The 15,327-nt window shown below is 42.9% G+C and overlaps 1 protein-coding gene across 1 annotated transcript in view; it reads left to right on the top strand.

The window, feature by feature from the left end:
- LOC106569213 (E3 ubiquitin-protein ligase HECW1) overlaps positions 1–11,510 on the top strand; it is a 62,441-nt gene extending 50,931 nt beyond the window's left edge. Inside the window, exons 26-28 of the mRNA XM_014140349.2 lie at positions 6,713–6,827; positions 9,715–9,913; positions 10,108–11,510. Coding sequence (XP_013995824.2) covers positions 6,713–6,827; positions 9,715–9,913; positions 10,108–10,219 — 426 coding nt within the window. The 3' untranslated portion in view covers positions 10,220–11,510. The remainder of the gene's footprint in view (positions 1–6,712; positions 6,828–9,714; positions 9,914–10,107) is intronic.
- The last annotated feature ends 3,817 nt before the right edge of the window (positions 11,511–15,327 follow it).

The raw sequence follows: 15,327 nt of genomic DNA on the forward strand, positions 1-15,327 counted from the left end.
AAGAGCTCTTATAGGACCAGGGCACAAATAATAATAATCAATAATTTTGCTCTTTATTTAACCATCTTACATATTAAACCTTATTTGTTCATTGAAAATTCTGAATAACTCACCACAGGTTAATGAGAAGGGTGTGCTTGAAAGGATGCACATAACTCTGCAATGTAGGGTTGTATTGGAGTCTTAAATTATTTTCCACACACAGTCTGTGCCTGTATTTAATTTTCATGCTAGTGAGGACCGAGAATCCACTCTCACATAGGTACGTGGTTGCAAAGGGCATCAGTGTCTTAACAGCGCGATTTGCCAAGGCAGGATACTCTGAGCGCAGCCCAATCCAGAAATCTGGTAGTGGCTTCTGATTAAATTCAATTTTCACAGAACCACTTGTTGCAATTTTGATGAGGCTCTCTTATTCAGATATCGGAAAGTGTACTGGAGGCAGGGTATGAATGGGATAACGAATCCAGTTGTTTGTGTCATCCGTTTCTGGAAAGTACCTGCGTAATTGAGCACCCAACTCACTCAGGTGCTTCGCTATATCACATTTGACATTGTCCGTAAGCTTGAGTTCATTTGCACACAAAAAAATCATACAATGATGGAAAGACCTGTGTATTGTCCTTGTTAATGCAGACAGAGAAGAGCTACAACTTCTTAATCATAGCCTCAATTTTGTCCCGCACATTGAAAATAGTTGCGGAGAGTCCTTGTAATCCTAGATTCAGACCATTCAGGCGAGAAAAAACATCACCCAGATAGGCCAGTTGTGTGAGAAACTCGTCATCATGCAAGCGGTCAGACAAGTGAAAATTATGGTCATTAAAGATAACTTTATGCTCGTCTCTAAAAAAAAAAAAAACGTGTCAATACTTTGCCCCTTGATAACCAGTGCACTTCTTGTTGTAAAAGCTTGTTGTAAAAGCATTACATGGTTGCTACACATATCATTGCATAGTGCAGAAAATAAATGAGAGTTCTGGGGCCTTCCTTTAATAAAGTTAACCATTTTCACTGTAGCATCCAAAAGATCTTTCAAGCTGTCAGGCATTCCCTTGGCAGCAAGAGCCTCTCAGTGGATGCTGCAGTGTACCCAAGTGACGTCAGGAGCAACTGCTTGCACGCGCGTTACCACTCCACTACGTCTCCCTGTCATGACTTTTGAGCCATCAGTACAGATACCAACATGAGCAGCAGCTACGTTTGGCTACATACGGACCGTTAGTGGAATTCACACGAGAGAGTAACGGTTAATGTGATTGGATGTTAATTATTTGACTAGGCTACCTGTATTTAACATTGTGTTGTTATTTCGCTGAACACTAGATGGTTAAATTTTTATTTTGGCAGTGAAACGAGGCTACTCAGGCGGGAAAAAAAACTTGCCTAAATGTATAGCCCTGTTGGAAAATATAAATGGACTGTGTGAAAATGTGAGAAAAAAAGTCAAAATCACATTATTATTTGATGTACCCCCGACGGCATTGCACGTACCCCTGGGGGAATACCTGGTCTAGACATGTACACATGTTCAGGAAATACAATAGATGACCGTAATCACCCCTAGACACAACTGGCTAACTTGATGGGTCATCTAATCATCTGACAAAGGGGAGTCTTTTGTTTAGACATGTAGCTTCAAAAATCAAATCAAATGTATTGGTGTCATGCGCTGAATACAACAGGTGTAGACCTTACAGTGAAATGCTTACTTATGAGCCCCTAACCAACAATACACTGTAAAAAAATCTGGATAAGAATAAAAGTAACAAGTACTTAAAGAGCAGCAGTAAAATAACAATAGCGAGACTATATACAGGGGGGGCACCGGTTAGTTGAGGTAGTATGTACATGTAGGTAGAGTTATTATAGTGACTATGCATAGATGACAACAGAGTAGAAGTGGTGTAAAGAGGGGGGCACTGCAAATAGTCTGGGAAGCCATTTGACTAGATGTTCAGGAGTCTTATGGCTTGGGGGTAGAAGCTGTTTAGAAGCCCTTTGGACCTAGACTTGGCGCTCCGGTACCACTTGCTGTGCGGTAGCAGAGAGAACAGTCCATGAGTAGGGTGGCTGGAGTCATTGACAATTTTTAGGGCCTTCCTCTGACACCGCCTGGTATAGAGGTCCTGGAAGGCAGGAAGCTTGGCCCCAGTGATGTACTGGGCCATTCGCAATACCCTCAGTAGTGCCTTGCGGTCGGAGGCCGAGCAGTTGTGGCAGTGGTGCAACCAGTCAGGATGCTCTCGATGGTGCAGCTGTAGAACCTTTTGAGGATCTGGGGACCCATGACAAATATTTTTGAGTCTCTTGAGGGGGAATAGGTTTTGTTGTGCCCTCTTCACAACTGTCTTTGTGTGCTTGGACCATGTTAGTTTGTTGGTGATGTGGACACCAAGGAACTTTAAGCTCTCAACCTGCTCTACTGCATCCCTGGCAATGAGAATGGGGGCGTGCTCGGTCCTCTTTTTCCTGTAGTCTTGATCACGGTGAGAGAGAGGTTGTTAACCTGGCACCACACTGCCAGGTCTCTGACCTCCTCCCTATAGGCTATGTTGTTGTTGTTGTTGTCGGTGATCAGGCCTTCTAGTGTTATGTCATCTGTAAATTTAATGATGGTGTTGGAGTCGTGCCTGGCCATGCAGTCATGAGTGAACAGGGAGTACAGGAGGGGACTGAGCACGCACCCCTGAGGGGCTCCTGTGTAGAGGATCAGCGTGGCAGATGTGTTGTTACCTACACTTACCACCTGGGGGCGGCCCATCAGGAAGTCCTGGATCCAGTTGCAGAGGGAGGTATTTAGTCTCAGGGTCCTTAGCTTATTTATGAGCTTTGAGGGCATTATGGTGTTGAATGCTGAGCTGTAGTCAATGAATAGCGTTCTCACATAGGTGTTCCTTTTATCCAGGTGGGAAAGGGCAGTGTGTGGTGCAATAGTGATTGCATCCTCGGTGGATCTGTTGGGGCGGTATGCAAATTGGGGTGGGTCTAGGGTTTCTGGGATGATGGTGTTGATGTGAGCCATGACCAGCCTGTCAAAGCACTTCATGTCTACAGACGTGAGTGCTACAGGTTGGTAGTCATTTAGGCAGGTTACCTTAGAGTTCTTGGGTATAGAGACTATGGTGGTCTGCTTAAAACATCTTGGTATTACAGACTCGGACAGGGAGAGGTTGAAAATATCAGTGAAGACACTTACCAGTTGGTCAGCGCATGCTCACAGTACACGTCCTGGTAATCTGTCTGGCCCTGCGGCCTTGTGAATGTTGACCTGTTTAAAGGTTTTACTCACATTGGCTGTGGAGAGCTTGATCAAACAGTCTTCCGGAACAGCTGGTGCTCTCATGCATGTTTCAGTGTTGTTTGCCTTGAAGTGATTTTAGAAGTAGTTTAGCTCGTCTGGTAGGCTTGTGTCACTGGCCAGCTCTCGGCTGTGCTTCCCTTTGTAGTCTGTAATGGTTTGCAAGCCATGCAACATCCGACGAGCGTCAGAGCCGGCATAGTACGATTCGATCTTAGTCCTGTATTGACGCATTGCATGTTTGATGGTTTGTCGGAGGGCATAGCGGGATTTCTTATAAACGTCTTATAAACGTCCGGGTTAGAGTTCCGCTCCTTGAAAGCTGTAGCTCTAACCTTTAGCTCAGTGCGGATGCTGCCTGTAATCCATGGCTTCTGGTATGTACGTACGGTCACTGTGGGGACGACGTCATGACTGACGTGGTGTATTCCTCAATGCCATCGGAGGAATCCTGGAACATATTCCAGTCTGTGCTAGCAAAACAGTCCTGTAGTTTAACATCTGCTTCCTCTGACCACGTTTTTATTGATCTAGTCACTGGTGCTTCCTGCTTTAATTTTTGCTGTAAGCAGGAATCAGGAGGATAGAATTATGGTCAGATTTTCCAAATGGAGGGTGAGGGAGAGCTTTGTATGCGTCTCTGTGTGTGGAGTATAGTTGGTCCAGAGTTTTTTTTCCTCTGGTTGGACATTTAACATGCTGATAGAAATTTGATAAAAACGGATTTCAGTTTCCCTTCATTAAAGCCCCTGGCTACTTGGAGCGCCACCGCCTCTGGGTGAGCGTTTTCTTGTTTGCTTATGGCGGAATACAGCTCATTCAATGCTGTCTTAGTGCCAGCCTCTGACTGTGGTGGTATGTAAACAGCTACAAAAAATACAGATGAAAACTTTCTCGGTAGGTAGTGTGGTCTACAGCTTATCATGAGATACTCTACTTCAGGCAAGCAATAGCTCAAGAATTCTTTAGTTATCATGCATCAGCTGTTGTTTACAAAAATACATAGTCCGCCGCCCCTTGTCTTACCAGACATCGCTGTTTTATCCTGCCGGTACATCGCATAACCAGCCAGCTGTATGTTGATATTGTCGTTGTTCAGCCACGACTCCGTGAGGCATAAGATGTTACAGTTTTTAATGTCCCATTGGTAGTTTAATCTTCCGCGTAACTTGTCGATTTTATTCTCCAAAGATTGCACGTTTGCTAGCAGAATGGAGGGAAGTGGGGGTTTATTCGATCACCTACGAATTCTCAGAAGGCAGCCCGACCTTCGGCCCGTCTTTCTTCGCCTCCTCTTCACGCACATCATGGGGATCGGGGCCTGTTCTCGAGGAAGCAGTATATCCTTCGCGTCGGACTCGTCAGAGTCATGAAAGGAAAAAAAGGATTCTGCTAGTGAGTAATCGCAGTCCTGATGTCTAGAAGTTATTTTCGGTCATAAGAGACGGTAGCATCAACATTATGTACAAAATAAGTAAAAAAATAAGTTACAATCAACACGAATAAATGAACAACAAAACAATCTGCTGGGGGCACGTAAAACGTCAGCCTTCTTCTCCGGCACCATCTTATCAGGTAGCTAACATTAACAATGAACCTAATGGTGCTTTCAAGACAACTGGGAACTTGAAAAAATACAAGGTCAAATCATGACATCAGTGATCTTCAGGTCGGAAAGTCAGGGCTCTAGAAAGACGCCCGGGTTCCCTACTTGGAATTCCGTGTTGGATGACAGTTCAAAATGATTTTTCCCAGTTGTCTTGAACGCACTGAAGTTGTACGTCTGAGATTTCCCGAGTTCCCAGTTGTTTTGAATGTGGAAATAATATCAACCCATACCGATTGTCATAGCTAGCCACCATGCATAGCTAGCTAACATTAGGCTATAACCTGCAATGCAAATAGATTTCTGAGATGCAAATAATATTACTACACAGATCATACATGTAACATTACCTAGCGAGCCAGCCAGCCAGCTAACAGTACGCTTTAACTTGCAGTGAAAAGGACTTGCTGACAAAATTAGAAACATATAATATCTGAAAATGTAGCTAGCTTGACTCTTACTTGTATACATGGATGAACGCTTCCCCCTCTCTGTCAGATGTCATGGTTGCCCTTAGTTTGAAGATGAAATTCGGAGACAATTGTTTCATACAACAGCCTTCTGTGTTCTCTTTTCGACTCCCTCCGCATATTTGCAATTGAACAGCAGAACTTTTAACATCTCCTTAGCCATCATACTCTGTTTCCATCGGGAATTCCACAGATTTTTTCCCCCCAATCACTGTCATCAGAAGACTCTACAATATCTGATTCAATGAAAATGGTTTTACCTACATCAGGGATTTCCTCATCATCTGATTCATTTTCAGAGTCAGAGAGAGTCAGCATGGCACAATCTTCTTCCAGAAAGTGGAGAGCAGTAGCAACGCTTTTGTACTTCTTCATGATATCTTTCAAAAAAGCCGCGGTAGAAAGGATTATCTACACGAGTGGCAGTCAGTGCCGAGGGAGTATGATTATTTATTTTATTAGCATGGCCTTATTTCTATTACAGCATATTGGATGGCTGTCATTCATATTCCATTCGCCCAGCTCAATGAAACATCGATAGATTTAGGCTACTACATGATACTCATATTTTCCTTGTACCCATCATGAGGTTGCTACAACCTACAGTATAGCCTATGAATTAAAGTTTACAACGTAGGTGCACAGGTCAAGAGAATCTTTAGTAATCAAGGTGAAAGACATTTACACATTCAATACCGCCTTGCACACTCTTGCCTGCATCTAGCTGATCTAGGGTGTAATCATTAGTCCAGCAGTTGCAAATGTGAGTTTCTATTGGACAAATGTTTGTATTTTTTTATCCCCATTTCATTCTGTTTGCTACCATTTAAGAAATGTTTTTCAACAGAATCGGAAAAAATAAATCCACCCCTGATCAAACGCAAACACAGTTCACTTTCATAGCATCCAAATAAAAACAGCATGACCACTTTGCTCATTGTATATATATAATTCATTCTCGCAACTATCTACGCGCTCTCCTCCTCTCACCTTTTCCCTTCGCTTGTGGACTTCAGTGCACAACACATCAGCTGACTGTGACCAGGCGAAAAACCAAACCTTCATATCATGACCGCTACACACAGCCTACATCGTTGTCACGTCATAGTCAACATAGCTACTAGAACTAACGCGTTAGTAAACCCGCTACAATCATGCGGTACAGTGTACAGTCAGAAAGCAGTTACACCGGCAGGCCCGGGTGGCAATGTTCAAATGCCTCTCCTGTGAAGTAGTGATGTGCGACATACGCCTGGTTACCTGAAACGAGTCACATACAGTATGTACACTCCTACATCGTTTTTAATGTTCTATGTTCCTGCAATATTTCTCCAGGTGGTGGACTCACGGCTGGTGTCAGTGTTCGATGCCAGAGAGTTGGAGCTGGTCATTGCTGGGACAGCTGAGATAGACCTCAACGACTGGAGGAACAACACAGAGTATAGAGGAGGTGAGCAGACTGCAGTGAAGCACATCACTGGACATTAACTAATGGAGAATCTTCAATGAACATGCCTAGTGAAATAAACGTTAAATACATTTTTTTTAAACAGTCTAGGACTATGGTGAATGTAGTGGGTACGGGAATCTAGCCCAACATGTTTTTATGGGTAATATGTGTTTGTGAAGTTTACATACACCATAGCCATGTAACGGTTGTCGTCGGGAATGGAGGACCAAAACGCAGCAGGAATGTGGATGCCCATCTTGTATTTATATTCAACCAAGAGAACACCAAAATAACAAACAAAGAACTCACAAACAACAAAACAGTCTTGTCATGCTCACACACGCAAAACAAGAAACAATCTCCCACAACACCAAACAATTACCCATATATAGGACTCTCAATCAGAGGCAACGAGAAACACCTGCGTGAGAGTCCAGCACCCAAACCTAAACATAGAAAACCTAAACTAGACAGACTGCAGAAATACAACCTAGAACATACTAACCTAGAACATACACCCAAAACCCAGGAACACATAAATCAAACACCCCTCTACAACACACACAAAACCCCCACCATACAAAACAAACATCCCTCTGCCACGTCCTGACCAAAATACTAAACAACTACTCCCTCTGCTGGTCAGGACGTGACAAGCCAAATACATTTAAACTCAGTTTTTCACAATTCCTGACATTTAATCATAGTAAAAATTCCCTGTCTTAGATCAGTTTGGATCACCACTTTATTTTAAGAATGTGAAATGGCAGAATAATAGTAGAGAGAATTATTTTTTCAGCTTTTATTTCTTTAATCACATTCCCAGTGGGTCAGAAGTTTACATACACTCAATTAGTATTTGGTAGCATTGCCTTTAAATTGTTTAACTTGGGTCAAACATTTCAGGTAGGCTTCCACAAGCTTCCCACAATAAGTTGGGTGAATTTTGTCCCATTCCTCCTGACAGAGCTGGTGTAACTGAGTCAGGTTTGTAGCCCTCCTTGCTCGCACATGCGTTTTCGGTTCTGCCCACAAATGTTCTATAGGATTGAGGTCAGGGCTTTGTGATGGCCACTCCAATACCTTGACTTTGTTGTCCTTAAGCAGTTTTGCCACAACTTTGGAAGTATGCTTGGGGTCATTGTCCATTTTGACAACCCATTTGCGACCAAGCTTCAACATCCTGATTTCTTGAGATATTGCTTCAATATATCCACATAACTACCTCATGATGCCATCTATTTTGTGAAGTGCACCAGTCCCTCCTGCAGCAAAGCAGCCCCACAACATGATGTTGCCACTCGCGTGCTTCATGGTTGGGATGGTGTTCTTCGGCTTGCAAGCATCCCCCTTTTTCCTCCAAACATAACGATGGTCATTATGGCCAAACAGTTCTATTTTTGTTTCATCAGACCAGATGACATTTCTCCAAAAAGTACGATTTGTGTCCCCATGTGCAGTTGCAAACTGGCTTTTTTATGGCGGCTTTGGGGCAGTGGCTTCTTCATTGCTGAGCGGCCTTTCAGGTTATGTTGATATTGGACTCGTTTTACTGTGGATATACATACTTTTGTAACTGTTTCCTCCAGCATCTTCAGCACCTTGCTGTTGTTCTGGGATTGATTTGCACTTTTCGCACAAAAGTACGTTCATCTCTAGGAGACAGAACATGTCTCCATCCTGTGCGGTTTGACAGCTGCGTGGTCCCATGGTGTTGATACTTGCGTACTATTGTCGGTACAGATGAACGTGGTACCTTCAGGCGTTTGGATTTCATGGTATCCAATTGGTAGTTACGGTCTTGTCTCATCGCTGCAACTCCCGTACGGACTCGGGAGAAGTGAAGGTCGAGAGCCATGCATCCTCCGAAACACAACCCAACCAAGCCAAGCCGCACTGCTTTTTGACACAACGCACATCCAACCCGGAAGCCAGCCACACCAATGTGTCGGAGGAAACACCGTACACCTAGTGACCTGGTCAGCCTGCACTGCGCCCGGCCCGCCACAGGAGTCGCTAGTCCGCGATGAGACAAGGATATCCCTGCCAGCCAAACCCTCCCTAACCCGGACGACGCTGGGCCAATTGTGGGTCACCCCACGGCCGGCTGTGGCAGAGCCTGGGCTCGAACCCAGAATCTCTGGTAGCACAGCTAGCACTGCGATGCAGTGCCTTAGACCACTGCGCCACCCGGGAGGCGGTGTTTGGAAATTGCTCCCAAGGATGAACCAGACTTGTGGAGGTCTACAATTTTTTTTCTGAGGTCTTGGCTGATTTCCCCATGATGTCAAGCAAAGAGGCACAGAGTTTGAAGGTAGGCCTTGAAATACATCCACAGGTACACCTCCAATTGACTCAAATTATGTCAATTTGCCTATCAGAAGCTTCTAAAGCCATGACATAATTTTCTGGAATTTTCCAAGCTGTTTAAAGGCACAGTCAACTTAGTATATGTAAACTTCTGACCCACTGGAATTGTGATACAGTGAATTATAAGTGAAATAATCTGTCTGTAAACAATTGTTGGAAAAATGACTTGTGTCATGCACAAAGTAGATGTCCTAACTGACTTGCCAACACTATAGTTTGTTGACAAGAATTTTGTGGAGCGGTTGAAAAACGAGTTTTAATGACTCCAACCTAATTGTATGTAAATTTCCGACTTCAACTGTATGTGATATAAGGTGCACATTTAATTGTCAATCTTGTTAGATGGACTGAACACACAGGCCACATTCCCTTGTTGAACCAGCCCCCCTGTAGCCCCTGGTCCTAAACTGTATATGCTGTAGCCAACTTTTCTATGGCATTGCAACAAGAAAGGAGTTGGCTACTGCACATCCGGTATGGGACCAGCTACCACCTCCGTTGGCCTTCTCCATTGCAGGCTACCATGACAGCCACATAGTGATCCGGTGGTTCTGGGGGGCAGTGGAGCGCTTCAACAATGAGCAGAGGCTGCGTCTGCTGCAGTTTGTGACGGGCACCTCCAGTGTTCCCTATGAGGGCTTCACCGCACTACGGGGCAGCAATGGCCTGCGACGCTTCTGTATCGAGAAGTGGGGCAAGATCACCGCTCTACCCAGGTAATATACAGTAAACTCTTTACCCAAGACTATAATTGTATGATTAAATTCTGCTATTATAGGTCTGTACATGCTTTGGATTCCAACTTTCCTAATTATGTTATCCTTCAAACCCCTGCATAACTTTCACATACAACGCATTTGGCGAAAAACTATTCTGTTGATGTGGTTGTCTAATGCTGATGATCTTCCAGGGCACACACATGCTTCAACCGGCTGGATCTCCCTCCGTACCTTTCCTACACCATGCTCTATGATAAACTGCTTATCGCGGTGGAGGAGACCAGCACCTTTGGCCTTGAGTGAAGGAGAAAGACGTTGTGCATCCCAAATGGGACCCTATTACCTATATAGTGCCCTTAGTATTGCACTAGGGCAGGGATCATCAACTAGATTCAGCCTGTGGACAATTTTTTCTTGAGCGGATGGTCAGGGGGCAGAAGCATACTGTAATTACAAATAATTTGTAGACTGCAAATTGACCGCAAGAATCCCAAACAGATATAATATTTCACTAAAACAATCACTTCAAGCCTTGCTTACATTTGTATATGATCACAATATCTCTCTATTATGCGTGGGAATACTTTGGAACAGATTTTCAAAGTTAAAATTACTTGGAGCTGATTTGCTGGTGTTTTTAGTCTTTTATGTCCATGTAAATAAAATCACGTGCGGAACCCTGCACTAGGGAATAGGGTTCCATTTGGAAAGCAGTCAAGATCTTACTGTCGGATCCTGTGCCTCAGGACCGGGGATTCTACTGTATGCAACACTCCCTTTTTACTGTACATTTCAAGACAACAGCCAGAGGACTGTACGTTTCTCTTTTTTAACAATCTATGTACAGTGTACAAGCAAAAGGAAAAGCCAACCACCACCGCATGCATTACTCACCTGTTACAATGTACCTTTGTTAAGGGGATATTGCATAAAGTAACCAAGCTGTATGCAATAGCTCTTATTTGACCTCAGCCTATAACAGTACTCAGGGCCTTGACTCAACAAATCACACCAACGAATCGGCTAGTCCATCTCTGCACCAACAGCCTCAGCTAGCATTGTCACATAATCTATCACCAATCACAACCACAATTATCACTAAAGAAATCCCTCAATTCACATTATAAGAGGGAGAAAAATGCCTCAAAAACTGTCAAGTGAAGGACCACTACAACCAACATTATATCAAAACGTTGTGTTCCAACTTCAGCAATTCCACTTCAAATACTGCTGCGACTAGGATTATCCCAGGATAGGACATCAGCAAAGGACTGGCTCATCATCATCTCTCAAGGACAAAATGGCTGCTGAAGGGTATTACTACTAAAAGAATAACCAAAGCATACTGTCCATAAAGAACTTAAAATAAATAATTTTTACCAAGATTTTGTGAACATTGTGATATACACTGCACAAAAAAATAAAGGGAACACTTAAACAACACAATGTAACTCCAAGTCAATCACACTTCTGTGAAATCAAACTGTCCACTTAGGAAGCAACACTGATTGACAATAAATTTCACATGCTGTTGTGCAAATGGAATAGACAACAGGTGGAAATTATAGTCAATAAGCAAGACACCCCCAATAAAGGAGTGGTTCTGCAGGTGGGGACCACAGACCACTTCTCAGTTCCTATGCTTCCTGGCTGATGTTTTGGTCACTTTTGAATGCTGGCGTTGTTTTCACTCTAGTGGTAGCATGAGACGGAGTCTACAACCCACACAAGTGGCTCAGGTAGTGCAGCTCATCCAGGATGGCACATCAATGCGAGCTGTGGCAAGAAGGTTTGCTGTGTCTGTCAGCGTAGTGTCCAGAGCATGGAGGCGCTACCAGGAGACAGGCCAGTACATCAGGAGACGTGGAAGAGGCCGTAGGAGGGCAACAACCCAGCAGCAGCACCGCTACCTCCGCCTTTGTGCAAGGAGGAGCAGGAGGAGCACTGCCAGAGCCCTGCAAAATGACCTCCAGCAGGCCAGAAATGTGCATGTGTCTGCTCAAACGGTCAGAAACAGACTCCATGAGGGTGGTATGAGGGCCCGACGTCCACAGGTGGGGGTTGTGCTTACAGCCCAACACCGTGCAGGACGTTTGGCATTTGCCAGAGAACACCAAGATTGGCAATTTCGCCACTGGCACCCTGTGCTCTTCACAGATGAAAGCAGGTTCACACTGAGCACGTGACAGACGTGACAGAGTCTGGAGACGCCCTGGAGAACGTTCTGCTGCCTGCAACATCCTCCAGCATGACCGGTTTGGCGGTGGGTCAGTCATGGTGTGGGGTGGCATTTCTTTGGGGGGCCGCACAGCCCTCCATGTGCTCGCCAGAGGTAGCCTGACTGCCATTAGGTACGGAGATGAGATCCTCAGACCCCTTGTGAGACCATATGCTGGTGCGGTTGGCCCTGGGTTCCTCCTAATGCAAGACAATGCTAGACCTCATGTGGCTGGAGTGTGTCAGCAGTTCCTGCAAGAGGAAGGCATTGATGCTATGGACTTGCCCGCCCGTTCCCCAGACCTGAATCCAATTGAGCACATCTGGGACATCATGTCTCACTCCATCCACCAACACCACGTTGCACCACAGACTGTCCAGGAGTTGGCGGATGCTTTAGTCCAGGTCTGGGAGGAGATCCCTCAGGAGACCATCCTCCACCTCATCAGGAGCATGCCCAGGCGTTGTAGGGAGGTCATACAGGCACGTGGAGGCCACACACACTACTGAGCCTCATTTTGACTTGTTTTAAGGACATTACATCAAAGTTGGATCAGCCTGTAGTGTGGTTTTCCACTTTAATTTTGAGTGTGACTCCAAATCCAGACCTCCATGGGTTGATAAATTGGATTTCCATTGATTATTTTTGTGTGATTTTGTTGTTAGCACATTCAACTATGTAAAGAAAAAAGTACTTAATAAGATTATTTCTTTCATTCAGATCTAGGATGTGTTGTTTAAGTGTTCCCTTTATTTTTTTGAGCAGTGTATCAAGAGAGATTCAAAAGTATAGCAAGACCCTCCCACAATTTCAAAATGACTGTTTGAGGATTCTAAGGATATTAGTTGTTATACTGCACTGTAACTAAATTCAAAACAATGTGTTATCGCTAAATATGTGGAATTGATGTAAACCTTGATGTTGATTGGGAAATTAACACAAACCACAGTTTCACTGTAAGTCATTAGAGTGAAGGGAGGTGAAGAAACCCACTTTATCACCAATGTCTGATCAGAAGAATAACTGTTTTGATGTGCTCCATGTGAAAACGTATTTTTCCCCTCTTGATTTTGAGAACCATTTGATGTTTACATGAGGTGCGTTTTCTCTTGTTTCAACACACTTCAGTCAGGATATTATGAATGTTTCATTATCACAAAATATATTTGTTTCATCTGTATATGGTAGACTGTGAATAACACCACACATTATTTTGGAAGTTTAAAAAAATATATTTTCATGTGTTTTTTACATGATTTTTTTCAAGCATGGAAAACACAACATGACATATTGAAGTTTTTTGTTAGAATTTTCAAACACCAAGAGAGAGATGATTTGAAGTACATTTGCGGGTATTGTGTTTAGATTGTACTGGATCTTATTCTTCCTGAATATTTGTTGCACTTGTAAGGATTTAACACTTAGTAAATTCACCTGAAATATGTATACCACTATTCAAACAAAAATCGATTCTATTTTTAAATGTTTATAAATGTAACACCACTTGCAAATATAGTTTTTGCTGGAAGAAATACAGTAGCATACAATGCTGTTGACCTGTTACCGCTTGTGTTTTAGCAGAGTTAACATGTTTGATTTTGTTTCAGTTTATGCCTGTATGGCTACCCTTGCCCATAGCCATATATGCTATGACATGATGAAAATGTAATTGACTCAAAATGGACGTCATGTTGGAGTGTCTTTTGTCAGTTCCAGGTTGCCATGCCACACCCTTTAGGACAGACCCCACAGGGTTGCTTTATTAATTTACCCTCATGTTGACATTTAATGCACATATGCTATAGCGACTTTATCATAATAGGATATGACAGCTGTTATAGTCTGCAAATGCCATGCCTTAACATGAAAACACTGTATATGACAACATGCCACTGTCACACAGACATAAGCCTATAACCGAGTTGATTGCAGACCAATTCAATAATTGTTTATGTCCTATCTTTTCATGTGCATCGTTATAGTTTGATATTAGAAGAGAGACACCAGAAACTTACATTAAATACTACTGTACTTACATGACTTATGTTTCTGATCCAATCTGTTCACTTTATCTCATGTTCCTTTCCTTGGAAAATTAAGATTCTGGAATGTATAGTGAGTGCATTTATAGTTGCCATTATAAAATTGGAAGGCTGTAAGATATACAGGAAATGTATAACAATTTCTAATATACTCAGTAAGATGTTCCTGAAATCATTTTGAAATGACAAAATGTCAGATATACAGTACAAGATTGAAGGGAGTTAATGTATTTTTATTTATTTATTTTCTACACTATGTTTTTATGCAGTATGTTTAAGTTACTGTTGAAAATATGTCTCATGCTATGCACATTTTGTGTGGCGAAGAACAAGCAATGCAATTTTCAAACATCAATCTGTTGCCTATTTTGAAAATATCTGACATGATATTTCCTCTTTAAGAGATGGCAGCTAGTGAACGTTTTACAACCATTATTTTGTTCTCAGAAACCCTCTCAGAGGTCTATATGTTTCACTGTCTGTCCCCACTGTCCTCCTAGATTTTCTTGGCCCGACAGTATTCTTTGGTTGTCTGTTGGGCTCACATGCAGTAATTCTCAGGCTGCGCTTTCAATTCAAGCAAATATACTGTTAATGAACGTCAATAAAAAAATCACTTCGTTGAGCACCTACTTTCTTCTACTAGTTTTATGAGTGTCAAAGAATAGTGATATGTCCCCAGTATATGTTAAATGCTGTTATCTTTTACCACTAGAGAGCACTGTGACACATCCAAAGTGTGGCAGAGCCACTGACACTACGCTCAGAGATTATTAGAACTAATAATTATAACTTTCATCTGTGGTAAGGTCATAGTAATCTCATATGGGAGTGGATTTGATTTACAAAGACTTTTGAATTGACCTATGCCTGCAGCAGAGTGTCTGCATATAGAAACACCCTTTTAAAATGCCTCTTAAAAAGGTTCAATGCAGCTGTTTTTATCTCAATATCAAATAATTTCTGGGTAACAATTAAGTACCTTACTGTGATTGTTGTCCCCCACTGTGAAATCAGGGAAGGGACAGTGGATCTGTCTCCTTCCGTACGTTCGTTTGTATGTTTATTAGTCAAATGCAGTATCTCAGACAGCACTGGGCCAATTTTGACGAAACTTGAGTGAATGATGTGTCTTGCCATAGAGATCTGGC

Source organism: Salmo salar, chromosome ssa14 (genome assembly GCF_905237065.1).
Source record: "Salmo salar chromosome ssa14, Ssal_v3.1, whole genome shotgun sequence".
Taxonomy (NCBI): Eukaryota; Metazoa; Chordata; class Actinopteri; order Salmoniformes; family Salmonidae; genus Salmo; species Salmo salar.